The sequence below is a fragment of the Electrophorus electricus genome, chromosome 7 (genome assembly GCF_041902795.1).
Source record: "Electrophorus electricus isolate QZ-2024a chromosome 7, ASM4190279v1, whole genome shotgun sequence".
Taxonomy (NCBI): domain Eukaryota; kingdom Metazoa; phylum Chordata; class Actinopteri; order Gymnotiformes; family Gymnotidae; genus Electrophorus; species Electrophorus electricus.
In genome coordinates this window covers 22046112-22073080 of record NC_137503.1, presented here as the reverse complement: position 1 = coordinate 22073080, position 26969 = coordinate 22046112, and the positions used below count along the sequence as shown (strand labels likewise).

The following is a 26969-nucleotide window of genomic DNA, read 5'->3' as shown; positions in this document are numbered from 1 at the left end:
GGTTAAAATACAAAGTAAACTTTTTCAAGATGATGATGATGATGATGATGTTCTTGGCTATATTCCCAAAGAAGCACACAGAGCAATGCGTCTGGCTTTAGAGTGCAGATCTATTGTGATTAAGGCTTTACATGAGCTAGGTCGATGGTGAACCCCATCCTGTGGGCTAAATCGTAATAAGAAAATGAGAGACGATGATAATATCTTTACCAGAAGAAATGTCATGTATGTTAGTAGTCTATTCTATTTAAGGATACCGGTTAGCCAGATGGAAGCTGGCTGTTTTAAATTGAAGGCATACACCTTAAACCTATGACATAGAAGAGGCTGAACTAAGCCAAAGACCAAACAAGCATCTACGTTCTTGTAGCTTGTTTGTTGCCAAATGTACTTTAAAAATCATATTGGTCAGCTGAGCTTCAATAAAAAAAAAATCTAAATTCCGAAGACGAAACTTTTACCCGAGGCGCCACCTACTGGGGAGCTTTCTCAGTCTTAAAAGTGCGATTTCATGGACCGATGATTAATAAATCTTAGATAAAAGCAAGTTATACTTTCGAAGCATCGAGTGTTATCAAACACAAACGCTGACACCGTTCTTCGACAGGCCAAGATGTCTAATTATAGGCTACTTGATTTTCTTCAATAGCTAGAAATCATCTTGTCGTTTCGAAATTCTTTAGGCTCAAATGAGTTTCCGTAAGCCGGAAAGGGCTTTTACGCCGTACGGTATCGTGTGAAATACGAAGGTGGGTCTCCTACTTTAAATGTTATTGCTAGTGCTTTCCTTGTGCCGAAGAATGTATACATTTACAAACAAACTTAAAAATGCTTTCGCTGCAGATTAGCGCCGTTTCATAGTATGTCATTGTTCCAATTTATCAACTGTTAGCTATTGTGAGCTAAATACGTCCCAAAGCCTTTATCAAGAAACACCTCTAGACTCTGGTTCTTAAAATGGAGCCACTATTGGTAACGTTATTGGTTATATTAAAGCATCACATTTTACGTTATTTCAGTGAATTAAATGACGCTTTTATTTACAGGCCCTTACAATTATGTTGATTTTACAGTTTATTGGTTTTGGTCCTTGGTAGTGCATGTGCCTTTGCACGTAATAGAAATGGAATTCACTTGGTTGCAGATGGCACCCAAGACCATGGAACCAATAGCCAAGCGAATCTTCAAAGGAGTTATCCTTCTAGAGGTTGCTGGTGTATTTGCAGCGTACGGGCTGTTTCATAAAATGAACTCCAGCAGAGGTAATATTCCCTTACTGCAGAGAAACCTGTATAGGTATACTTTGATAAAAGGTTCCTTAGAGAAAGTTGAATGAAAAACCTTTAATTTTTCCTCTAGATTTCAGAGGCACAATGAATGAACACTTTCCCTCAATTCTAGAAGGTACAATGAAAAAATCTTCCCAGTTTCAACTGTATTTTTATGGTAAACAGTAATCTAGAGGTAGTGGAAACTGTTAATGACACTGCCCACGAAAAACAGATTTTAAAAATTATATATATTTAGAAGCATAAACTGTTTCTGAAACTGTAAAATAACATTTAGTACAAATTGTACATTTTACATGTTAAGATACAGACTTTTCCTGCATTTTAGAACTAACCAACACTATTTAATTGTGACCAGGAATTGCCTGGTAAAAATGATTCAAACCTTTTCCCTCCCCTCTCTCAGTCTTTTACAAGTCCAGTGAGCTGTCCGGAATCTACGGCATCCGGGAAGCAGATCAGCAGGCCTGGTCTGCTAAGCAGCAATAGAGGCTCGCTGATCCCCAAAAGAAGGATGGTAGAACTGAGGTGTGTGGGGCGAGGTTTCATTTCCTCCTTCCGGTTGTCTTTTTGCCCCGCCCAGCATTCCTGAACTGTTTCCTTTTTTTGAACATGGCTTTCTTCCTCCTGAGCGTGCTGACATCGCGTCCCTGGATCCAATCCTCACGCTTCGTCTCCCATTTGAGCTGCTTGACACCTGAAGGGGCGTGAGGGTGTTGGTCAGCGAGTCAGGGTGATGCTAAACCCACAGGCAGGGCTTGGCTCTTTCAACATGGCCCAATCAACACCACACTGCTGCTAGCAGTAGTAAACAGTTTGTCACTGAGAGTGTGTAATTTATGTGGTGGAATGACCTTGTTCTTGTGGAGGTAATTTAGCATCTAGCCAAGTGAATAAAAGCCTTTCATTGTCCAATTGGCCTGTTTTGTTCCTTCTCTTACATAATCATGTGTGTTCACTACTCACTGGCTTTGTCTCGGTTGGCCAGCGCGTTCAGCCCAGTGCTGTCAACCTGGGTGCCTACATTTTCATCCAGCAAATCCCCAAACTGACAGAATTGAAAAGAGAACAGTTTACATTAATTACAAACACAAATGGATAGTGATTTGTGCTTTAATGGTGTTTGGCAAAGAAGTTGTGGCATTCAGTCTGTTACAGCTACATTTTTATACAAATTAAATGTGTATAATAACGACTCAAAAAATCCAGAACACTAATTAGTCTGAGCATTTTTACCTCTTCAGCTGAAGCAAACACGGCTGCGTCGTGCATCTTTCCTTTCTTTTTTTTCTTTCCTGGTTTCAAACCTGAGATACATGCTGTTCTTTGAGTATATTCATCATGAAGAACTAACTCGTAGTTTCATTACCACAGACAGCTGTGTGGCTTCTAAAGCCTTCAGCTCACCAGAAGGTTGGGAGAAGTCCAGGTACTCTGTTGACTTCCTCTTGCCCTTTCTGGGTCCATTGCTTACTTCTGATTCATCCTCCAAGTCTTCATCAGTATCTTCAAACAAAATATTAACAGATAAGCGCAACAGTATTTAGTCAGTCATTCACTGCGCACAGCTCTAAATAACTAATACTTGCTGATAATAATCATCATAACTCACCATCCATGGCTTCATTATCAATATCTTCCTCAAGTTCTGGTACTGTAAAATGAAAAACCTGTCCCTTTTAGCTTCAGCACTGGAAATTTCAAACCATTCTTTTAAAACTGAGAATGGTTTCGCATGAGAACGAAACCAATACACTGACCTTCATCGTCATCCTCTCCTTTTGGGTCCATGAATGCACCACCTTCTTCCTCCAGCTCATCTCCAAAGTCTTCCTCACCAATGCTTCCGAGAGACACTTCCTCATCGTCCAGGTTGTCATCAGAGTCCAGGTCAGAATCTGAGAGCTCAGTTTTCTTGCCTTTCTTGGATTTGCTCTTCACATTACTGCAACAGAGATTAAATGTCTGCACAAACCATTTCTTACAATCAAATGGAAAAGGCGAATTCTGAGGCGTTTCCATTTTTACACTAATATTATCCTTAGTTTCCAAAGAAAAACATGCATCATTTACCCAGCAAAGTCCAGGTCCTCATCCTTAAATTCTGTAAAGTAGTTGTCACTTTCAAAAGCATCTTTAAAAAACAAAAACAATACAAACTATTTTTAAAACCATTCCTGTCCACAGTGAGGAATATTCAGATTTCTGAGCATTTCTGAACTGCTTTCCCTCCCCATGAACTTACTGAGCATCCTGTCAAACTCATCGTCATCGATGTCTTCCACACTCTCATTGTCGGTGGCTGCACGTGACCGCCGAATCTGCCCCTCGCGCTTCTTGAAGAACCTGAGCAGGACAGAGAACAAGAGCATGAGAGCGACTCAACTGCTGAACCAGCAGCCGCTGCAGCTGCACAGTCACAGTATTTACCAGAATAATTTATTCAAAAGTAAGTGTCATGTCCAGCTGACAGACCAACCCAGCCTCTTGGTAGATATTTTGCCTCAACAGCCACCTTGCTGTTTAACTGGGAAGCTGTTTTTGTGAATTTGAAAATTCAAATGCAAAATTCACACTAAAGTGAATTAAGTCGCTCTGAGAAGCAAATGCAGTCCAAGGGCTACATAATTATGACAGCACTGCATAACCAGCTGGATACTGGCATGTACTGACCTGTAGAAGAACACCTCATCCACAGGAATCTGACTCTCTTTTTTGGCCAGGTACTGGACACAGTTCACTTGTGGGGGGAAAGCATATATTCATATTCACATCCACAAAGAAACCCTTTTTCTTTCTGACTGATTTATACTTCAGTTCTCACCTGGTAAGGCACGGATGTTATTCATGGACTGTTTTTGCTTTGGTTGCATTACAGTGGCTTCTGTGTTTTCTGTGACAGGAGAAAAATCCGAAAAAAAAGCACTGAACAAGATCTGTTTGCTGTTTAACTTCAGTAGTGCTGAGGTGCAGGAACATTACTACATACGCTTTCCCTTGACTTGTTTGGGGTTCCGGAACACAAAGCGATCCAGGAACCTGATGAGTATGAAGTCTTGCAGTGGATCTCCTGTGTACTGTATATGTGCTCCCTGTTGCCATGGAGAAATAATATTTTTAAAAAAACATGCTAGATCAAACAATCTCATAAATCCCAGAATGAACAAGAGTCTTTTTTGCTGACCTCACAAACAAAAATAGGGACAGGAGAGACTGTCTGCGCAAGTATTTGTACAGCTGGTTCAACACCTACCTGTATAATGGTCTTGGCAAAGAGAGCCACAGAGGGATGGAAATGAAGGGAAAGCTAAAAGAGAGAAAATTCCCCAAGTAAGTCATGGGAAGGCAGGTGGCAACAGGCACATGTCCATTTGCAATAGAACTCGAGTGCCATACCTTCTGTAGCTCCCAGAGTGTGCTGTGGTCTGCTCCACAGTACAAAGGATTTCTGTGGGTAGGGTCATATATATCTGCTTTCTTACTCCCTGCACAGGAAATACACAGTTTCCAAATTAGCAACATCGATCCAAATGATGGATACCAAGAGAGATATCTGGACAGCAAAGCCAGAGATTGGTGTTGGGCGACAGGACGGGTTTCTGACAGGAGTGGAATCGATTTTGGGTCAAGCAAGAAAGCTACTGGCAGCATTCCCACTGTCTCTGTCGGTTGCTCAGCAAACCTCACAGGCTCCAGGAAGCAGGCACATTCTGTCCTCCCAATCTATGCACAGGCAATGGCCAAAAACCAAAACCACTTTATGACAATGCAACTCTAATTTAAGTAATTTTATTATTATGAGTTACCTTCCAGGTTTTGATGATGTACCCATGATGCAGTTGGTTTGGGCTGCTCAGGTTGGTTGCACTGACCCTCTTCGATTTTATCAGCATCCACAAATCTTTCTTCATCGTCCTCCTCATCTTCCTCCTCCCCTTTAAGGTCTTGAAACTTTTCTTCCTCTCCATCCTAATGTATGGATTTGTGAACAGGCAGCATATCCAAAGATATTTTGCATAAAACAAGCAAGACGTGCAAGACATATGACACCATCTGTGACCTTACTCACCCCTGCTTCGTGTAGGAGGAGCTTGAGGCCAGGCTTGGACTTCATGACCTCCGACACCAAGAAGAGCGCTCCGCATGCGAAGGCGGGGCTCTGCTCACAGCTGACCTGTAAGAGGCGCTTTAGAAAGGCCTTGATCCGCCGCAGCACAATGTCCGCCTTAAGGGACTTATAGAGCAAGTTGAGGAACATGCTTTGCCTTGAGCATACAGACAGTCCTGGATCCAGCAGCTTCCTGTGAGGAAGGTCAATTACCACACGTATTATGTCACAGTTGCTAAATATCACTTAGGGAAGTGGCAGCATTTACACGGAAAGACAGTAAACATGAACCCGATTTACTATTCCCGGCTGTCGGGGCCGTTCAATTGGCACTTGCCTGTAAAGTGCTACATAGTAGCGGTCTGACACAGTTTGCTGAGAGTCCATGACTTGAAAAAGGAGCATGAGTGCTTGCATGGCCGTGCTGAACTTGACCATGTGCACCACCTTAAACAGCGTGTCTAGCTGCTCCCGCACCGTCTCGTCGCCTGCTTGAGTGTATGGATACGCCCGGTTTACCCCTGTCAGCAGGGCACCCAGCATCTTCGTCCCCACGTCCTTCTTGCGGACACATATGCGGAAGAAGGTGAAGTAGACTGTAATGAGCTGGGTGGCCAAGTCCGCCTCCTCATGGCTCAGCATCACCTGGTTAAGGAAGCAAGCGGCATAGTACTGTGCCTTGGCACTAATGTTGGGCCGGAACATGAGACGCTCCACCTCAGTGCACACCACCACCTTCATGTTGGGGTGCTTGTGAAGCAGGGTCTCCAGCAAGTATGAGGCTTTGGAGGCGACCTTGTACTCAGGGTCTCCCAACTTGTTGACTACGTGCACCAGCAGGGCTCGCTCTTGCTCAGGACGGTTACACAGCAGCTCATGAGCGGTGGTAAGAGCTTTGGTCTTGATGGCTAGGAGTGTGTCGTGAGACAAGGCATCAAGAGCCACGACAAAGTCTGCCACAAGAAGCTTCAGCTGGTGCTCGAAGTACCAGAGGACGAGTCTCCGGTCTCGGGCGTCCCGGTTTCCGCTGGCCCGTTCCTCCAGCTCATTGAAAGGGCGCTGGATGAAGGCCCGGAGCTTGCGGCTCTCTGGCAGGAGGTCGGACAGAAGAAGCTCCTTAATCGTGTCCAGAGCCATGAGGCCCTGTCTGCGGCTCCCCTTCTTCCTCACAAGAGTGACGAGGCTCTCTATATGCTCCACCGAGTGCACTGGGGCATCCTGAATTAGGACAGTCATGGCTGCCATCCTGTCAGCCAGAGTGCCAGTGGAGACAACGCTCTTCATCCAGGCCGTGTTAGCGCCCTTTTGCAAGCTCTTCTTAGTTTTGTAGAACTCGACTTCGGCCTCAAAAAGTTTCTGAGCTAAAGCCTTATACTGAGAAACCAGTGACTCATCCTGGGGTGATGCATTCATCTCGGAGGAGTAGTCTATATCATACCATTTTCCACCAGGTCTGAGCAACAGCGTTTGTCTGGGATAAAACTCAAAGAGGCTGGCTTCTTTCTGTTTAGCCTTCTTTCCTGCTCTAGCTGTTTTTTGAACCTCCTTGTTCTTTTTTTTGGCCTCCGTTTCTTGTTTGTCTGCAGAAGCATTACTGTACTCTGCATTCAGGGGGACCTTTTTCTTGCTCTTTTTCTCATCATGTTCTCCAACCAACTCCTCTTGTTCATCCTCATCATCACCTTTAATAACCTGCTGATGTGCTTTGAGGGGGGCTTTTTTCTTGTCCTCCTCATCAGGTTCTCCAACCATCTCCTCTTGTTCATCCTCATCGTCACCTTTAATAACCTGCTGGTCTGCATAGGCACAAATGCCCAATTTTGTGATGAATTCCCCTAACTCACCTTCCTCCAGATCATCAATTGCACCTTTCTTTCCACCATTTATTAGCTCATTATTGTCATCAAGTCCAACAAGCATGACATAGTCAGCCTGTTAAAAAAAATAAATTACAATCAATCAATACGATGCATTGGCTTAAACCTAGTTTTATGTAGACAAATTATGTAGAAACCAGTTATTACGAAACTATGCAACAGTTCAATTTCTTTACTGTCTGATTGATGGCTTAGCACAATCAATGCTTGATCCGGTTTTGCTTCAAATCATCTGACTAAAATGCTTGTTAGATTTTAAACTTAAGCAGTATGGTTAAAATATTAGCAACAATAATATCTTATCTGCAGTACAATAGCGCTAATGAAATTACAAGGTAGATGACACCTTAATGAAAAATACAGCGGGGACAGGAACGTAGATACTTCCGTGAAAAATACAATATCAGAGCACTTACTCAGTATCCAATAAAAACAACACTGTGGGTTTAACTGCAGCTAACCTATAATCCCACAATAAAGGTACCATAGCTAATTTTCCACGTGCGGGTTTGGTCTGCAACACATGAAGCAGTCGGGCAGTTAGCTAGCTGGCTGAAGATGTTTGTGAGTAAAAAAATATATATATTAACCTTAGTGCCGCCCAAACGTAAGACATCATCCAGGGTAAATTCATCATCCTCCTCATCTTGATCATGAGTTGCTTCGTCGTTGTCATTTTCCAGCGCCTGTTTTTCATTTTCACTAAAGATCAGAGCTTTCGGTGGACACTTTTTGCCTTTCGGAGCCATGCTGAAAACGACGTGTTTCCGTAAGCCACAGGTCCTGGAAGATAAAAAGGTAGCTACTATGATGTGGCCTTATTGTTGGCGACGTATAAATATATTCCATTATATATATAGTTGGCGACGTATAAATATATTCCATTTTATATATATATATATATATATATATATATATATATATATATATATATATAAATACGTATTCCAACAATATTTATTGTAATAAAATGTGGAACATTAAAAAGGATGCGCTTACATGACGATGTTCAGGATTCATTGAATGATAGGACCTTACAGTACGAAGGTCAAAGTTCATAGTTCAAACCTATCAAACGATTACAAACTGTACCGTCTCATTGTACCAATAGTGAGCTAACGTTGCAATAGGCAAAAAATCAAAGTGTGAAATACACGCGTACTTTATTGTGTATGTTTTCTGATCACTCTGCGTGTTTTTGTTGTAAGCAGTGACAGAAGATTCATTTGTATTAGATGACGATTCACGTTTAATATCGTAAATCGTGCGGACATTTAACACAAGTAAAAAATTACAGTCACCGGCATGTGGCAAGTTGATGGGAAAGAATGTGGACATTTCTAAAGATTATCCGTTTAAACAGGGCGACTGTGCGCTCTCTTAACCCCTTACCCCGCGGTAAGGCTTGTTATGCTTGTTATCTAAGATATGCACAGAGTGGTAAAACGCTCATTAACTTTCCTTAGCAAGTTTCGTTAATACCCTTTAATCTTTTGCGTTAGGATGGACCGTGGTGCTGCGCAGAAGTTGTTCCAGCGCGTCATCGGAGAGTCGGGTAACTAACCCGTCCATTCTGAGACATCTCACCTCCAAGATCACGGCGACCGGTGCCATCACGGTAGCGGAGTATATGCGAGAGGTCCTCACCAACCCAGTTTCGGTATTTTATCTGATATTTGTGTCATGTTTACTGCTAATGTAAACTATGTATCAACCATGTTCATGCTTTCTTGTGGTTTTCTATTACAAATTACGAGTTTCTGAATCTTGCCAACAGGGATATTATGTGAAGAATGATATGTTGGGAGCCGACGGAGATTTTATCACATCACCAGAAATAAGTCAGATTTTTGGGGAGGTATTTTTCGTGCCATTGTCATATGACAACACCAACTATTCGCACAGTTTATATAAATTATGGTAAAATAATCATTTTCAACCACAGTGGCGAATATGACAGGGTAAAATACATTGTAGAAAAGTGGGAAAAAGAAAACGTGTCTCGTTAAAGCTTCTGTGTCTTTCTTCTGGTGTAGCTGGTGGGTATCTGGTGCGTGAGTGAGTGGGTGGCTTCAGGAAAGCCCAAAGTGCTTCAGCTGGTCGAACTCGGTCCCGGAAGAGGTTCTTTGATCGGTGACATCCTGAGGGTAAAATGCTTTGCCGTGTTTTGTTGGTTAATATGGGCATCACCAAATTTGGGGGATCTGAAATTTTAGTAAACAGAAGGGGCCGCTGTTGAACAGTATTTTGCATGCGGTCCCAACTACAAATAGACACATGCACATGTTGCAGGTCTTTCACCAGCTGCAGTCAGTTCTGCATGGTGCAGAAGTGTCTGTCCACCTGGTGGAGGTGAGCCCAAAGTTAAGCCAGCTCCAGGCTCAGTGTTTGGCTGGTGAATATACGTGTGGGGGTGAGGATGAGCTGGTGTACCGCACAGGCACGACACACACAGGTCTGCCCATCTACTGGTACAGGAGTGTCAAAGACGTCCCGAGAGGTACACGCTTGGTATTGCTTTCAGCACTGCTCGCGACATTTCTGACAGTCACCTCATCGGTTGTAATATAGTTCACTGGTAATCATTCTAGTTATTTCTCTCTCCCATGAATAGGTTTCAGTATATTCTTGGCTCATGAGTTCTTTGATGCCCTGCCTATCCACAAGTTTCAGGTAAACAGGCCTTGAAGAGGACTTAAATTCACAATGTTAATGTAGGCATGGAAACTGACACTTGACCAATGACACTGATGGTATATGGTGCAAAACACATAATACAGTAATAAACAAGTATACTAATACACATGTAAATAAACAGGGCTATGATAACTTTTAAATAACTGTGGGTCATTGTGCTTGACTCTGTTATGTGCTGTAGAGAACAGAAAAGGGTTGGAGAGAGGTGATGGTTGATATCCACCCAGAAGAACCAGACAAACTGCGCTTTGTGCTTTTCCCTACACCTACCCTGGCCTCCACTACACTTATCCATGTGAGGACCAACAAATGGTCATTTTTACACATGCTGTGAAAAATGTGCTTTAGATAGCACATGTCATTACAACCCAAATGCTTGTTGGTAATGCTGCAATTAACTGTTATGAACATGCAGCACAATCAGATTTGTTCTGCATCTGTTTGTATTGCAAATTGTGATAAGACCCAATGGCAGTGTGTAATCCGCAAGTGTGGAGTAGCAAAGGAAAGAGCAACATATCAGCCCATCATATATGAAGCAAAAGAGGAAAAAAAAACATTTTTTGCCTCTTTTATCCACTTTAGACATTAGAGATGGGCTGAATGGCCTCATTCAGAGAAAATAGCAGTCTTTCAGTGGCCTGCCAGACGCTTGAAGTAATGGGGAGATAGCCATGCTTCCCATCCCGATCTGAACTCCTGAAGTCCCTGCCACTTTCCAAATGGTACTTTCACTTACAAAGGGAGACATTTGTGTTGGTTTGGCTTTGTTTTTTTTTTTTCCCGACTCTGATTTCCTGCAGGCTCTTTTTTCCCTCTTTAAAGCTGCTCCTTCTGAAGTGGGTTGAACTCAACATAGGTGGGTCAAACGTTTTCTTTTTTTTTTTCCTTTCATTTCTTCTTACATTCCACAGGAAGATGAAAAGCGACAACACTTGGAGATTTCCCCAGAAGGGGGAGTCATTGTTCAGAAGCTGGCCAGTCAGATTGCTGAGGATGGGGGCGCAGCCTTGATAGCAGACTACGGGCACGACGGAACGAAGATGGACACCTTCAGAGTGAGCGCTCTGCACTGGTGCCGCCCCTGCCCCGGCTTGCTGTGTCCCCAGTGTATATCTGAGGCTGGATTGACCCCTTTGCTCCCCACCTCTGACATCAGGAACTTAGGGTCAAATGTCTAAGGGTGTAATAAGTCATCTTAATCTAGCCTGTCTGTGTGGGAGACTACGCCTTTCAGGAGGCAGAGGTCGTTTGTATTGTCCGTAGGCATTCAATACTCCCAGATGTGGAGAGAATAAGTAACTTAATGTAGGATTTTTTTGATTACGACTTTCTTGGGAAATACTAAGTTAGCTCACATTCAAGTAAATAAAAAAAAACTGAAATTGGGTTCTTGAGGGGGGGAAAACTGGGGAGTGTATGATTTTATTTGTGATTTTCTATTGGTTCATACTTTGAATAATGTTGACCCGTGCTTGATTTTCAATTTAAAGGTATTTTGTTAGTCAAGTCGGAGTTAAGTATCAAAGCTCAGCAAAGCCATGATTTAGAACGGCATTTCTGAATATATGGGGAATAAGGAATATATGTGGACTAAACCAAACGTATTATTTTGCTCTCCAGGGCTTCAGGGGACACAAGCTCCACGATGTGCTGGAGGCCCCTGGCACCGCGGATCTGACTGCAGACGTGGACTTCAGCTATCTGAGGAGAATGGCAGGAGACGCGGTGGTCTGCATGGGACCCATCACACAGAGGGCCTTCCTGAAGAACATGGGCATCGATGCACGTCTACAGGTGAGTATCAAAAATCTCACGACGAGGTGGCACACTTTGGTATTGGCATTCATTCACTCATTCATTCAGTTAAGTAGGTAAGTCCTCAGAGGGCCAACAAAATCAATTGTATCTACATACATACAAGTGACAGTGCAGAATGTTTGTTTTTTTTTCTCCCCTCAACCAGCTACATCTTACGAAAATTAATTTTGTACAGTAGAAACCAGTGCTCCACTCTTCTGTGGAGTCCTTCATCCACCTGTGTGGTGATCTTCTTCAGGTCCTGCTGAGGAGCTGCCATGATGCCACCACCCGAGCGCAGCTCATCCATGGCTGTGATATGTTGACAAGCCCTGAGAAGATGGGCAGCAGGTTCCAGTTCTTCTCACTGTTGGCTCCCAGTCGTCTCACCCAGCCGTGGGAGGAGGGGGAGGGGCTGGGGCGAAGAAGGAGGGGCCCAGCGCCACTGCCTGTGGCTGGGTTCAGTGAGCTTGGTCTGTAGTGAGGCCCACGGTGCTCATATGGGCGGGACTATCAATTAAGGCCTTTTGGTTCACCGCTAACTGGACACATGTTGAATGATAAGCGCCTCCTTTGGGTGCTTATGTGCTGGGGGAGACTGCTGTTTCCTGGAGTGCAACCAGATCATGACTGTGTTGAGATTCTTTGATTTGTGGGTTGATTGTCCAAGTTCTCCATGTGCTTATGGTAAAAAGAGCTGTGAGTAAGCTACTGCTCCTTTTCAGACTGCACATGTATTTGAAGAATCAAAATGTTTTTATAGGGTTTAAAATGCTTTTTCATTTAAGATCATCTAATCCAATTTTTTTCCCTCAAAATCACAGATGGTTTGTAGTTATAAACTTAATATATACCAAACCTCAGTCTGCATTCGGTCACATGGTGCCATAATTGAAGTTTGTGGTAAATTAACTAAGCACTGAGCTTCTATAGATCACAGCCTGTCTGTCTGAGAGGTGGAGTAACCCCTGACTCCGACTGGTGCGGGTGGAAACTATTACTGACCTACGTGGATGTGCCACATCTGTTAGTCATTTAGCTGGAGTGCAGTAGGGGATCACACACACACAGACTGACAGACATACACGCGCGTGCACACACACACACACACACACACACACACACACACACACACACACACACACACACACAGACTGACATACACAGACATCTACTGAAATACATGCTACTCCCTGCTGAAGTAGCAATTAAAATATATAATTACAACAGAGCCACCCATTTAGGTTGAGGTACTTTAAAAATGAAGTCAGCTCTATGATCGTTTCAGTTACTTATTACGCTTTGCTCTCTGACGTGTTGATGACATCAGTTTTGCCTTGTTCTTGTGGATTAACTAGCAGTGAGGCACACAGCTCTGAGTCATGCGGGTGAAGCATCATTAGGCAGCAGGACTCAGCCTGCTGGTTTCTTCCCACTGTTCATTTAGCATGAGGCCTACCGGGAGAAGACAGGCAGCACGAAGGAACCACAGAGGAGGGCGGCTCTCTGCTGCGGATGCTCCTATCGAGAAGACCACCTCCTTTTTAAAGAGCCCTGCCGTTGGACTGATTTAAACAGATTTTGACTTTTGTTTCCCTTCGCTTCTTTAATGTCGCAGCAGTTTGGGTAGGCTGCCATGTGGTAGGTTTGCATCATATTATTATTTTAAGGGCTCATGTTAAAAGAGGAACAATTCACCCATAGATAACAACACTTACTGCGAAGCTCTAAAGACAAAGGTTTTTATTAGATATGTGAATACTAAAATATACAAAACAGTGATTGTCACCATTCCAGTGGCAACACAGGCTAACACAGATTCTCAGGATCACATCACCCTTACATTGCTTTAAAAATGTGGCTACCTGCATAAGTACTTCTGCCCACCAAGCTTATAACCCAGTTCTGAAATTCCTTCACAGGTGCCTTGCAATATAGAAGTCGCACAAAATGCTATGTTCTGAACCTCCTCCCACTGAATTATCCAGTCCAATTTATCTGATAGCTGCAGTTGACTAATACTGTTTAAACAAGTATGTTAAATTAAAATCGTATTTTACATGCTCCCATTCTGTTGAAATCTCTTGACATTTCAAGCAATGGTTTCCATCACAAAAAGGAATATGCATCATAACAAGGAAAACAACAGATGCTGCAAATGAGCACGCAGTATGTATAAAAATCAACACAGACTGATCAGCACTGGCAGTTTTCCAGGACTTTATCCCAGTCTCGGTGCTAAATCTCAGTCTCGGTGGATTTCCTCCACAATTCACAGAGTTCACCGGGAGCTTCAGAATGGTTTAAGAAGCTTCCTTGGACTAGACCCTCAATTTCAGGAAAGACCCAATGAGAACATCTTCAGAAAAGGTGAATAATTATCACCATAAAAGATTTGTAAGAAAACTGCTATAACACTCAATGGTAAACAGAACACAACTTTAAACATTATTTAAAAATAAAAGCTGAAATTGTGCCAGAATGGCTTATGGTGGGTGGCTCTGTAATATCTGTGTCAGTAAGTTATGACATGATGATACAGCCACAAAGGCAGCAGCAACAGGTCCTGGCTCATCATCTCCCCATAATTCACCACAGTCATATCAAATGGCTGTTTCTTACAAACTTTCATGATCCAGTGAAGCAAATCTACATAAGCAAAAACAAAACAAAACAAATGATAAACTTGGTGAGCACAAGGCACTTCAGCATTGGCTGCTGTCTAAAAGTTCATAGTGAGGATGAAGATAGGGACACAATGTGTCAAAGGTTCAGGCAAAGGTCTATGAAAATGCACCCGTATTAGTTACCCAGGAACAAACTACCACAGTCTGTGTAGTGACACAAGCTGAAGGGCTTATAAAACATCAAAGTCCTCAAAACAACACAAATCAAAACTACACAATAAAAACAGCCACAGGTTTTGTGTCACTGATCTCAGTATATAGAAGTATTTAATTAATATCAGTATTTATGATCACCTTTCCAATTATTTACCATATCGCCTGATTTCAAACTCATAGTGTTTAAAGCAGTGAATTCTCAGGTTTCTACCTCTGTTTGTCCCAGTTCTCTTCATAGTCTAAATTTCTCAGGGGGCGAAGGCTGTGAGACTTAACAGGAATACAAAATCGTTCCCAGGAGTCATAAGCTAACATCACAAGATGCTGTAGAGTATGTGTTTGCAGCAATGAGAAAATCCAAATCACTAACTGTAATCCTAACCCATTTTAGTCACTTGGGTTGGAGAATGTATTTTATCCTGCATTATATCTTGAAGACATATCATGGACAGCTATCTAGGATTTCCCAGACATGGCAGAAAATGTCTGCGATGGCCTTTATCGATTTGATTATTTTCATTTCACCAAACTCAGTCTGCTTGAGTGTCCTGAAAGTCCTTCTGCCTGCATGTCCTTTGTGTTCCAGTCAGGAATCATTACTTTTCACACTTCTAATATACTACCCTCTCTACAAAAAAGATCTTATTAAAAATACAAATATTGTGTAAAATATCAAATTTCTGTAAATTTTGTATTGTGAAAACCCTCACAATAAACATATAAAAATATATATATATATTTAGAGGCTACAAAGCTCCCATGTTCGTCTCCTTTTGGGTTTGGTCCAAACTCATAGTGCTTTATGTGGGAGGAGTGCCAGTGCAAATATTTATTACTGGTAGAATTCCCAAACACTCCTCAGGCTGGCTCAAGTGACATGGACGTTACTGATTGCTGGAAAGGCAGTAAGTGAAGAGAGAATTAGAGAAAATGCCATGTTGCGTCTCTGGAATGTTATGAGAAGAAAACAACCTGAAAGTGAATACTTTGTCCTGGTGCTGGGCTCCTGAGTTACAGATCTACACTTCACAGATGGCGAGTTGCTAATCAATTCCTGTTCACCCATGTGTCATTCATCAGAACTTTCTGGCGGACACTTTCAACATCGTAGCTCATGCTGCCAGTCTCTGTAGAAGGACCAGGGTACTTTTCCAAAGGTCTTAGAAAGCCCCCCGACCCCTTCTAGCTTTTCCGGAAACCGGTATAGTAAGTCCTCCTCCCACTAGGGGTCCTCTTCCATGTCATCCAGGTTGGGAGCCATAATGAAGTGCTTTGGATAGGGCAGATTCCTCTCGTCTGCATATTCCTCCCAGCGTGCATCATCACTTTCGTGGGTAATGTAGCGCTCTCCCCTACGTGTCTCAAACTCACGAAGATCCAGCCAGGTCTGATAGTCCTGCAAGAATGTTTTTTAAGGTTTGGGTTTCAAAGGCAATTTTCATTTAAATTTTAAATTACAATAAAGATGTGAAATCAGTGGACAAAGCTTGGACAACTGAGCCACTGAATAACAAAAGGCAGTTGTCACAGTGGGTGGCAACAACCAAGAAAGCTTTTTCAGAATTACGTTACAGAAACTGGCAGCAGTTGGTCAATAGGTTGGCCCATACCTGAAGCCAGGGGTGGCTGAGAGATTTGTCTACACTGTAACGTTTTCTCATCTTCACTTGGAGCAGATTGTTGATCAAGTCGATTGCTGTGAAAGAGAATGGAAAAGAGAAACTTTTTTTTTTTCTATGTATCTACACATATCCAGGCTTACCGATGCTGGTTTGTTTACTGCGTGCATCGAAATGCCATTGAATATAGTTCTAACCACAGATCTTTCGAGTTGTGTTTGACTATACTTTACTTTTAAAAAAAGGCCTCCCTCCTCCGCAATGGCGGAAACGGTAGCTGTCTGGCCAGCCGTGGCTTCTCCTGTCTGCAGACTACTTACCTTCCCCAGAAATCTCCTTCCAGGGGTTGGGTGGGTACATGAAGGCTGCGTTCTGGATCTGCTCGTTGATGTCCTCATCCTCGTTGAAGGGGAACGTGCCGCTGAGGCTGACGTAGACGATGACCCCCACTGACCACATGTCCAGTGAGCGGTTGTAGCCCTTACTGCGGAGCACCTCGGGTGCCAGGTAGGCCGGGGTGCCTACTACCGATCGCCGGAATGACTTCTCTCCGATGATGCGTGCAAAGCCAAAGTCACACAGCTTCACCTAATGATGAGAACGTCTCATGGGTGTGTCTATCTCTGTGTGTGGGTGTGTTTGTGTGTGTGTGGGGGTGTGTTTTACCTGTGCTCTGTGTTTTGTAGGACTATGATCTGCTCACCTGAGGAAAAGGCTCTGCTGATGCCAGAAGCACATTCTCGGGCTTCAGATCACAGTGAACAATGTTCTTGAAATGAAGGTGCCTTAGAGCCACTAGAATCTGTATAACAATCAGACTATCAGTCACTTGTGTTAAACACCAGCATGACAAACATTTAAACTAACACACCCATTTTAGAGTAATTTAATACAAAACCTATGGGACCACCACTGATTGTATCCTGATTGATTGTAAAATCTTATAGCTAATATTAAGTTTTATTAATGGACGATTACACCTTTTCTCCAACTGTATGGTTGTGTATGAGGTAAGCATTATGGAGCATGACGGAAAGGATATTGCCAGTGTTGCCTTGGTCTCTGTGAGCTTGTTTACTGACCTGTGTCACCAGGAATTTGGTGAGACGCTCGGGAAGTCGGCTCTTCTCGCTGGATAGGATCATCTCCAGCATATCGCCATGGAGCTTCTCCATGACAACAAACACCCGCTCCGGAGTCTCGAACATACACTCAAGATTTACAATGCCCGGGTGGTGCAGGTTCTGAAGCAGAACCAGAAGTAGGGAGAGAGAAAGATAGTGCGAGTGAGTGAGAGTGTGTGTGTATATGTGTGTTTGTGTTTGTGTGTGTGTGTGAGTGAGAGAGAGAGAGCGATAGTGTGAGTGAGTGAGAGTGTGTGTGTATGTGTATAAGAGAGAGAGAGAGTGAGTGAGTGAGTGTGTGTGTGTGTGTGTGTGTGTGTGTGAGAGACAGAAAGTGTGAGTGAGAGAGTTTGTGTATGTGTATGAGAGAGAGAGAGAGAGAGAGATAGTGTGAGTGAGTGTATGTGTGAGAGAGAGACAGAGAGAGAGAGATAGTGTGAGTGAGAGTGAGAGTGTGTGTGAGAGAGAGAGAGAGAGAGATAGTGTGAGAGTGTGTATGTGAGAGAGACAGAGAGATAGAGAGACAGACAGAGAGAGAGAGAAAGAGAGAAAGACAAGCAGAGTGAAAGGAAGAGAATTAATGTATTAAACCAAATATTAAGCCAACTTTAGCTATGAACTTACAGATGCCTTTCAGCTTTGCCTGAAAACAGCCTGTCATTGATCCTGAAGGCCAGCAACACAGCAGCGAGAATAATCACATCACATGCCATATGGGCAGATATAGCTGATGTGAACTCAATCCAACATTTCTTATTACCTGCAAAATGGCCACTTCGTTCCTCAACTGGCTCTCCTGCTTGGTGGGGAACCTCATCTTGTCTATAACCTTAATGGCAACGTCTCTCTTCGTTTTTCTGTGTTTGCCTTCAAATGAGAAACCAAGAACAGGGGTGAGTGATATTAGCAAAGTTTAAACAGTCTGGTGTTGAGCCTGTCTGTCTCTATCACAGTTACACACTCAGTGAGTGCTTACAGAGAAGAGAACAGGATAATCCAGAAAATTGCCACTAATAAAAGGTTATATGTATGGCTCAGACTGCAAGGCAAACTCCCCTTCTCTTACTGAAAGTCATGGAGTGTGACAGAAGCCCCAGATAGGCAGGGAATAGGGAGCCTAGTGTTACCTCCATACACAATCCCAAACTGTCCCGATCCCAGGACCTCGTCAGCAAAGATCTGGTAGACTGAGCTGATATCCTTAAAAGGAAATGGCACTTTTAGTTGATCTCTGTGTTACAGAATTTAAAAAAAAAAACACACACGATACACTGCTTAAGTAAAAGTATTTGCAAGGCAACAGATCGAACTATGGATGATGATGAGTTTGTTATATAATTGTTATATAATTTAACAAAAACTAATAAACTGGGAGCACTCGAGAACCTTCACTTGGCAACTGAATTTCTTAGATTTCTTAGACCTAATGTACCTTAACATATAATTAACTTTTCATAAGTTAATAGTCAAACGTGTAGTGACGCGGACAGGCAATTTGAGGAAGTACATTATACAAGTGTATTTAAGATGCTTCTGGCAGAGAGCACACTTCAAAAGCTGATGACTGCTTTATGTTGGTATAAATATTTGAAACAAAAGGGATCGAAAATTAAATGTATAAGAAATGGGATGGGGAAAAAACACTCACCACATTCTCTTTAATCTGTGAGTTTGATACTGATATGCTGATGGAAAGCTCCTCTGTAAAATATTACAAAAGCAAAAGGAAAGGAGGATAAGAATATGGACAAAAAATGCAATTAAGAGATCTGAAGCGATTGCCTGACTCCACCGCAGTCCGTCTGCGACACTTACAGAGTGTAGCTCTGTAACGGGGACACAAAGTCAAAGAGGCCAAGGCAACACAGTAAATTGCAATTGGTGAGGCAGAAATAAGCACCAACACATCAAGCGGGACTTTAATGTGTTAATATAATTTGTTACGATCTGTAGAACGATCTGTGGTGTGCTGAAGACACAGATTTATATATGGATCCATGTTCAGGAAGTGATGACAGGAAATCCACTTTAAAAGCTACAACATGCATTGAAGCAGACACACTTGCGCAACAACCCATAACCCCAAAAAGATGTGTCCATTCCAAATCTGTTGTAAACATGTACATGCATCTCATGTTGTGAGGCTGTACAATCCAAATGTACAAATGCGATTCACCATCAACGGAGGGCATGCTAGTCTCAGACGGCCACTGAGTATTCGCCTGGTTAAACACAATCATTTGCAGCTATTTATCAATCCCCTCCTCCCCCCACCAGTAGACTCTGTGAAGCGGCATTGGTGTAGTGCATGTTTTTTTTTTTTTTTTACGTTTTGCTTTCTGTTACACACTCAGGTGTTCTGCTTCATTCACCGAGCCAAATGTATGTTTTGGTTATTTTTTTAATATTCTTTCCTTTAAAAGTGCTTCTTGATGGTAAGACCATTGTTTGTCATTAATACTGTTACTGTTGGCTTTCTTCAGTTCTTTAGTTATTTAGTTTATGTTCAGTTTTGTTCATTTGTTCGGTTTGCTTCCTCTTTTTTCCTGCATGTTTTATGCCCATGACATAAGCTTGTCCAGTAGAATGCAGGTCTGTCCTGTAGACTTCATTCATATATCTGACAAACACTTGTGTAGTTGTCGACCAATATGGTTTTTTCATTTGCCGGTGCAGATTTCTATTTCTTTGAGTGTATTGTGGTCGATGACCGGCTGATATTAGATTGTACTTCAACACTGGCAATTTTAAGAAATAAAATATCTTAACACTAAAATTATGAAATAAAGAAGGACATATAAAATTCCCACAAGTCTACTTTTCTGTCCTTCCACCTGAAAAGCAAAACCAAAAATGTGCTTCAGCATTTTATGTTTTTTTATTTGCAAATATTATAATGAGGATAAAATCTTATAGAACAATATCTCAACTTTAGACATTACAGTTGCTGGGTTTTCCACAATCATCAACATTCTGCCCAACAATGTTATTGAGATGTAACAGTAGCCTCATTCTGCAGTAAAGTGTTTTTAAAATTCAGCTACACTATGCTAATTTGTGCATTTGTGAAAGGATTTGCAGATTTTCTAAGTGAAATACTAAAAAGTAGTTAGGTTTTGAGTGACTGCAATGAGTCAAACTTAGCTAATTATACTTTTTAATAAACAGGACCATCTTTTTATTGTCTGTTAATACACATGCTGTGTTTAATTATGGCTTTGTTTACAAATAGCCACATTTCATTTGACATAAAAGAATCAATAATTTACTCAAGATCAGCAAAGCTAAGGATCTGATACATTTGTGAAGTAGACAAAGCTAAAGAGATGGAATAAAGCATCTTCACAGAAAATGTTACTGTTGTCTAAAATAAGCATGGATAGTAGAAAACTAAACTAATTCAGGTATTTTTGACAGGTAAAAGCTGGATTAAGCAACTAGACCGATGGCACTAACATTACACAAATGTGTCTTAATAATAGTTTTAGGATTATCTCTGGATATCAACACTGACAGTGTCTTTCACTTGCTGATGTGCCCAAGAAGCCAAATATCAGCCCAATATAAGGACTATATTGGTCCGCCACTGCACTTGTAAATGATAATAAAACTCAATTACCATTACAGAGTGACACTGTTACCCCATATGACTACACAGGACGTCAGGTCACTATAATATTAAGTAGCCTGTGGGAACTATTGACAGCGTGCTATGCAGGCCAAGGTTGAAGTTTCAGGTGTCTGCATTACCAAGCCAGTCAGAAACTCAAATCTGAACACAAACGGAGTTTTAAATCTATATAGCCTCAGTGTATGTCATGACAAAAGCCTTGATCAACACCCAACACCCACCACCCACTTGTGGAACAGCAAAGTGGAGAACACCCCAGTTATACATATGACAGAAACACTGTAGAGTGGGTGCTGTGTTAGAAGATTTGGAAGATATTAGTGCACATATACTTGTTGGGCGTTAGTATGATACATACGGGGTGTGCTTTATAAAAAAAAGGTCTTCCAGGCTGTTGTAATGTAGTGTGATCTATGTGATGCAGAGGTCAAGCTACAGTATTCCAGTGGCATTTAAGGAGGAATGTAGCCTATGCATATTTTTAAAAATATAAAATTGCTATACACAATATCTGTCACTCCCTCCTTCTTATTTTCCAACTCTCTTTTCTATGATTTAAGTGCACAATGTTTTAGTAAGTACATAGTAAATATAAATTAAATGACTTTAACGTGTTTATGCAGACTCAAAATCTCACATATAGCAAATACATACCAAATACCAATACTAATACCAAAAGATATCATAAAAAGTGTATCATAAAAACATGGTCTTACTGATCAAAACTAAGATCTTAACTACAGTCCCACTGATTTATGTCACCTCTCAAGCACACATATAGACTCCTATAGATATGATCTACTGAAACCCAGACAACGCACTATGTGTGAATGTCCACTACTCACTGTGGTCCTTGCCCTGTCCTGAACTGGTGCACACACTGGCCTGAGGGGTGACAGGCATGAGGGCCTGACGGATAGCCTTCTCCCAGCCTTGTGCCACGTCCAGGCCCACTCCTGATGCGGCCAGAGCCGGGCTGGGCTGCAGGCCCCCGGTGTTCTCTCCCACGTAGTACACCATGGTGTCAGTGATGATCTCGAAGCAGTGCGGATTTCCACCCTGGGCCAGACTACTGAAGTCTCGTGCTGTCTCCACCTGCAGGATCTCAGAAAGGGGGATCTCCTGTATCACACACACACACACACACACAAACACAGGTGTAACTATGGTTAAATTTTCTTCCAGTATATGTTCAGGTCCACTAGATTAAAACCTATGGCAGATGAAGAGGGTCAGAATTCTGCAAGAAATACAGCTCTAGTGAAACAGACACTCTAGTCTCTCTTCTTGAGCTCTGCCTCTCAGGTCTCTCTCTTCTTACTATATCTCTTTCTTGCACTCTTCCCTCTCCTTTCTCCTCCTTTCTTCTCAGAAAGCAACTGGGAGGGTGTTCTTTCAATTCCACGCCAAAAAAAAAGTAAAAAAAAAAAAAAAAAGAGTTCCACCTTCCTTCCTTCAGGCCAACCCACCCATGACAAGAAACCCATTTAAGAGGGCCAGCCAGCTGGGCCAGCCAATAGGAGCTAGGCGGCCTGCAGACTGCCATGGTGGGGGCCTCTGTCACCGGGCTCGCCCCAGCTGCCTGTGGTTTGCTTAGAGCACCACATGACAGGGAGCAGGGCGAGGGTAGAGCTCCACTGATTACAGGGAGAACGGGCCTCTGCAGAACCAGGCACGAGCCATGCTGGAGGCCAGCCAGCCCCAGCAGCACCCCGCCTGGCTATGGACAATGCTGGGTAGACCCCCAACCTCAGCTCCTCGAGATTTCTCTTGCTAGTCCACCCTCTCTCTCGCTCAGTCTCGCTCTCTTGTCGGAGAAGGAGTCATGTTTCGACTAGGTAATATAGGACAGAGGTTTTATTATGATAAAATGGGAAAAAGTGGTAAACAGGGAAAATAAAATGAAGGAGGTGGAGGTGAACAGGCAGGGGGAGAGAGAGAGAGAGAGAAAAAGAGGGGGGAGGTGCACCCATAGCCCTGCCTATCTGTGAGAGAGAAGAAAACAGCAGTCTTGGTATTTTAACAGAGAAAGTAGGCGAACTATATAAATGGATCTGGAAGAGTCCATCAGACTGGCACCACCACTTTGACAACTCCAAAATTAAAGCCAGCACCATCTTCCAAAAATAATCAGACAAAGAACCTACCATATGTGCATATCACATAACTACTCAAGAGAAGAAAAAAAAAGTGAACACATGAGGTAACATTTTCACAGTTGGACACCTCTGATTAAAAGCAATTTTTGATGGAAATTCTGCCATTAAAGTCTGCCTAAAATAAAAAAAAAACACTTTCATCACCCTGGAAAAACGCCAAGAGAATTAATCTCTTGCTTTTGCCCTGAAGAAGATGTAGGCACAGGTAGCATAATGGCTACCTTATAGTACTTGGCTCCAGAGTCATTCTGGAAAAGCGTAAGGCTCTTGCTGTCTAGCCTCCAGTAATGCCTCTTCCTCTGAAAAACACCAATCAGCAGAACATCAAAACATCAGAACAACATCAGAACTTCAACACAGCATCAGCAACAACATCAAAATGCAATTAGCTAATCCAAAACAACAAAAAGCACACCACACATGCATTCTGTATTTTAGACCATCCGTCCATCCACATGGCCACGTCCCACTTCCAGGGGAGTCTTACCAGGTTGTCTCGGCTGGTGTAGTGCACCATCCAGCCCTCCTTCACCAGGGTGGAGCTACGTCTCTTGGTGTGCTTGATCGACTGCACCACGCGCATCAACGGGATGTTGGTGCTGGTGGAGGGGCTACAATGAGTGTTCAGAGCATGTCAGAGCATAGCATCCACACCCCAAGGACAAATTCCACCCACTCTAGCCTCTCAACTGAATGGCACCACCCCACAGACTTAGCACAGCCTCCACACTTCAAGGCCCCCCTCACGCACAGCCTGCCAAGCAGCATGGTAAGAGAGGTGGCACAGATCAAACAGATAACACAAAACTGGCGACAACTAAGCGAAAAAGAAGAACAGGTGGGTTGGCCCCACTTATTAGCAGCTGGTTACCTAATGTCACTCAATTCAAGAGGAATTAGGTAAGTGGCCCTGCAGAACAAATACATTTAACACACAGGAGTCCTGCGTTGGTGCACATTGATGGTGTCCTTGTGATAGGAACATGCTGTTTGTAAAGACCATAAAACAGAATTTTCCCCATATGTGGTGAAACTCGAAACTGACGTACATCAGACATGATATACCTAAATAAAACCTTTTGTACTTGTAAACAGTTATTTGTACACTTATGTGGATTTGTGGAAATAAGATTAGGGCATTTACTTTACATTTTAGATTTGAAAATTTGCATTTCACTTTTTTTGTTGTTGTTAATTTGTTTCAGTTTCCACAATCCTCCATTATATCAAAATTTTTGGCCATTACAGTACATTCGTGTAGCACTGAGCTAGGCATAAACCATATACACAGATTCATAAAATCTGCGCTTCTGGTCTCTGATACTGGATGGAAAAGTTTGCATTACACACTTTGACCTCTTCATCTTAAACACCAAACCAATTACAAGCTCTTCAGCTGGGACAATAATGTTCATTGACATGTTAAACACTCTTTAACACATAAATAAATATTACTACAATAAAATATTGCAGCTTGGTATATGGAAAGTACAGGACATACAGAGATGCCCTTTTGCTTTTCTGTATAGTAACGCACATCTGTGCACTCATGAATGGGGCAGGGCAGAGCTCCATCCTCACCAGTGAGCGGTACGGTAAACTAAAATGTTGTGATGCTGTCACTTCACCTCTTTTTTTGTCAAGTTTGTTGGTGGCAGAGTGGCAGAGTGCTGATGTTAGAAGGAGCCCTCATGTCTGTGTTACCTACCTTGAGTGGTGCGACATGGGGTGAATCATTTAAAATCCGCTGCCGCAACAATATTTTTGAACCCATTCTGGCTTACAAGTGGGCATGCACTACAGCATACCCACCCTTACCACAAACACAAGTTCAACACGATATTCAATGGAGTTTTGTCCACAAACATCACTCCACTGAAATATATCTCCCTATTACTACTGAAATACAAATGATTTAATTATTTAATTTTTTTGTAGGGATAAATGATTCTATTGTGACTACTGCGTCTGAGTCAGTAATTTCTGCCACGCTCACGTCATGGTCTTATGCTTTATATCTGTGCTTGCACTGTGTCCACACTGGTGCCATGTTATTGCTGAGCCTTGACCTGTCTCAGCTGTAGTGGCTCCTCCCACCTCCTGACCCTCTCCCTTGCTGTGGCTCCTCCCACTTCCTCCACGACCCACCCACTTCTCCGCCACCCTGGTTCCTTCACTTCCCATAACAGAAGGTCCTAGGTCTACTGGACAGATGTTCCTGAGTTGTTACAGCATACATTTTGTAATTCTGCTCCAGCAGGTCACCTACCTGCTACAGTTTAACTGCGGTTTTTACCACATTACTACATTTATTCTTTGTACAGGTACAAATAAAATAATGAGAACAGTGGCTGAGAAGATGTGAGTAAACGGTCACCTGATTGCCTTCACTGTTTCCTCATCCTTTTCCCCATCCATGAAGGAAGCATCCATGAAGAACATCTTGTCATCAGGGGTGGAGACTTCTTCTGGGTCATCCATGCCACGACTGCTGTCACTGTTCACATCACTGCTGTCCACCTCCATAGTGACCTCGCAATCAGGCCCTGGACTGGCTGGCTCTGCGCACGCGCATGCACACACACCCACACACACAGACACATACACGCACACACCCACACACACCCCCACACACACACCCACACCATCCATCTCAATGCACCACAACCGATAGACAGAACTCACTCTTTCGCAGAACAACTCTGACTAATGGCTGGCTAAGTGACAGAATGAAATCGCATACTGGCTGTTGCTGAGCTAATGGCACATCAGTCTGGGACTTGGGACAACAAAACGCCGCCTACCTCCGTTGAACACCACCTCACCCAAGCAGTCTCTTGGTACCTTCGATGCACATCTCTTGTGACAGTTGAATTTGCAGTCTGAAAGGGGAAAATATGACACCACTCATGGGTTACTTGCCGAACACCTTCATGAATGATTAGATTTTGTTTACTTGCTTAACGAAGTGGCTAAAATATTTCAGAGTAAATTAACATCGTGCATTCTTTCTAACATGCTCTCTTGTAACTTGTATTTATAATTATTTAATATGTGTATCTACAGATAAGTAGAATCTTTTTTCTATAAAACATCTTTTTATGGTGTGACAGGAGACTGTAAGCGGTACTGAATGTATTTCTACGGTATTTTGTGTTTAATTCGGATATGACCAACCACTTTATGGGAAACTTCATCTTGTGAGACATCTGACTCATCATTAATGGTCAGTTTCTGACCACAGCCCTGCTCACGAGTTGATATATGGGTGGCCTACTGCCCAGTGGCACTGATACACATCATATCTGTAGAGTAACATGGTCTACTGTAATGTATGTCTATTGGGTGGTATGGTCTATTGTGGTGTGTATCTATGGAGTGTTATTGTCTATTGTAGTGTGTATCTATGGGGTGTTATTGTCTATTGCAGTGTGTATCTATGGGGTGGTGTGGTCTATTGTAGTGTGTATCTATGGGGTGGTATGGTCTATTGTAACGTGTATCTATGGGGTGGTATGGTCTACTGTAATGTGTATCAATGGGGCGGTATGGTTTACTGTAATATGTATCTATGGGGTGGTATGGTCTACTGTAGTGTGTATCTATGGGGTGGTGTGGTCTACTGTAGTGTGTATCTATGGGGTGGTATCATCTACTGTAGTGTGTATCTATGGGGTGGTATCATCTACTGTAGTGTGTATCTATGGGGTGGTATCATCTACTGTAGTGTGTATCTATGGGGTGGTATCATCTACTGTAGTGTGTATCTATGGGGTGCTATCATCTACTGTAGTGTGTATCTATGGGGTGGTATCATCTACT

At 42.6% G+C, this 26969-nt stretch overlaps 4 protein-coding genes across 11 annotated transcripts in view; 2 read left to right on the top strand and 2 right to left on the bottom strand.

Annotated features, from left to right (window-relative positions):
• Positions 1 to 558: 558 nt before the first annotated feature.
• LOC113571721 (protein CEBPZOS) lies at positions 559 to 2204 on the top strand. 2 transcript variants are annotated; one of them, XM_027000828.3, is made up of 4 exons: positions 559 to 749; positions 1145 to 1262; positions 1360 to 1404; positions 1696 to 2204. In XM_027000828.3, exons 2-4 carry the CDS (start codon positions 1145 to 1147, stop codon positions 1776 to 1778), a joined length of 246 nt encoding a protein of 81 aa, XP_026856629.2. In that variant the 5' UTR covers positions 559 to 749; the 3' UTR covers positions 1779 to 2204. The 2 variants fall into 2 exon arrangements, with proteins under 2 accessions (XP_026856629.2, XP_026856628.2); XM_027000827.3 differs by lacking the exon at positions 559 to 749 and adding an exon at positions 772 to 972.
• Positions 1329 to 8055, bottom strand: cebpz (CCAAT enhancer binding protein zeta). The gene is made up of 17 exons (XM_081718306.1): positions 7865 to 8055; positions 5731 to 7329; positions 5359 to 5586; positions 5096 to 5258; positions 4686 to 4774; positions 4543 to 4596; positions 4279 to 4381; positions 4114 to 4182; positions 3963 to 4029; positions 3535 to 3635; positions 3363 to 3423; positions 3050 to 3234; positions 2902 to 2943; positions 2697 to 2795; positions 2526 to 2596; positions 2256 to 2337; positions 1329 to 1986 (listed from the first exon to the last, which is right to left on the bottom strand). The coding sequence occupies exons 1-17, from the start codon at positions 8021 to 8023 to the stop codon at positions 1835 to 1837; spliced, it is 3324 nt and encodes a 1107-aa protein (XP_081574432.1). The 5' UTR covers positions 8024 to 8055; the 3' UTR covers positions 1329 to 1834.
• Positions 8056 to 8340: 285 nt separating this feature from the next.
• Positions 8341 to 13840, top strand: ndufaf7 (NADH:ubiquinone oxidoreductase complex assembly factor 7). Of its 2 annotated transcripts, XM_035524102.2 has the most exons (10): positions 8341 to 8672; positions 8777 to 8934; positions 9052 to 9132; positions 9311 to 9421; positions 9567 to 9774; positions 9889 to 9947; positions 10153 to 10266; positions 10886 to 11029; positions 11595 to 11768; positions 12031 to 13840. In XM_035524102.2, exons 1-10 carry the CDS (start codon positions 8603 to 8605, stop codon positions 12250 to 12252), a joined length of 1341 nt encoding a protein of 446 aa, XP_035379995.1. In that variant the 5' UTR covers positions 8341 to 8602; the 3' UTR covers positions 12253 to 13840. The 2 variants fall into 2 exon arrangements, with proteins under 2 accessions (XP_035379995.1, XP_081574481.1); XM_081718355.1 differs by lacking the exon at positions 9052 to 9132.
• LOC113571692 (serine/threonine-protein kinase D3) overlaps positions 13500 to 26969 on the bottom strand; it is a 35425-nt gene continuing 21955 nt past the window's right edge. For 5 of the 6 annotated variants that reach the window (XM_081718352.1, XM_081718350.1, XM_027000787.3 and 2 more), the window contains 13 exons: positions 25952 to 26029; positions 25525 to 25708; positions 23635 to 23758; positions 23369 to 23446; positions 21834 to 22110; positions 19006 to 19058; positions 18485 to 18557; positions 18118 to 18224; positions 17316 to 17477; positions 16937 to 17035; positions 16554 to 16821; positions 16225 to 16310; positions 13500 to 16010 (listed from right to left, as the gene is read on the bottom strand). In XM_081718352.1, the coding sequence (XP_081574478.1) occupies positions 15837 to 16010; positions 16225 to 16310; positions 16554 to 16821; positions 16937 to 17035; positions 17316 to 17477; positions 18118 to 18224; positions 18485 to 18557; positions 19006 to 19058; positions 21834 to 22110; positions 23369 to 23446; positions 23635 to 23758; positions 25525 to 25708; positions 25952 to 26029 (1763 nt within the window). In that variant the 3' untranslated portion in view covers positions 13500 to 15836. The remainder of the gene's footprint in view (positions 16011 to 16224; positions 16311 to 16553; positions 16822 to 16936; positions 17036 to 17315; positions 17478 to 18117; positions 18225 to 18484; positions 18558 to 19005; positions 19059 to 21833; positions 22111 to 23368; positions 23447 to 23634; positions 23759 to 25524; positions 25709 to 25951; positions 26030 to 26969) is intronic. The other variant, XM_081718351.1, reaches the window with a different exon arrangement.

Excerpts from the sequence above, each read along its gene's own strand:
- LOC113571721 (XM_027000827.3), top strand. Across the intron at positions 1,263-1,359 it reads TAAAATGAACTCCAGCAGAG|ATTTCAGAGGCACAATGAAT; the intron begins GTAATATTCCCT and ends TTTTTCCTCTAG. Across the intron at positions 1,405-1,695 it reads CTTTCCCTCAATTCTAGAAG|TCTTTTACAAGTCCAGTGAG; the intron begins GTACAATGAAAA and ends CCCCTCTCTCAG.
- cebpz (XM_081718306.1), bottom strand. The coding sequence starts at position 8,023 with ATGGCTCCGAAAGGCAAAAAGTGTCCACCGAAAGCTCTGATCTTTAGT. Across the intron at positions 5,587-5,730 it reads ATGTAGCACTTTACAGGCAA|CTGCTGGATCCAGGACTGTC; the intron begins GTGCCAATTGAA and ends CCTCACAGGAAG. Across the intron at positions 1,987-2,255 it reads GGCCAACCGAGACAAAGCCA|GTGTCAAGCAGCTCAAATGG; the intron begins GTGAGTAGTGAA and ends ACGCCCCTTCAG.
- ndufaf7 (XM_035524102.2), top strand. The coding sequence starts at position 8,603 with ATGTGGACATTTCTAAAGATTATCCGTTTAAACAGGGCGACTGTGCGC. Across the intron at positions 9,422-9,566 it reads TGATCGGTGACATCCTGAGG|GTCTTTCACCAGCTGCAGTC; the intron begins GTAAAATGCTTT and ends CACATGTTGCAG. Across the intron at positions 11,030-11,594 it reads CGAAGATGGACACCTTCAGA|GGCTTCAGGGGACACAAGCT; the intron begins GTGAGCGCTCTG and ends TTTGCTCTCCAG.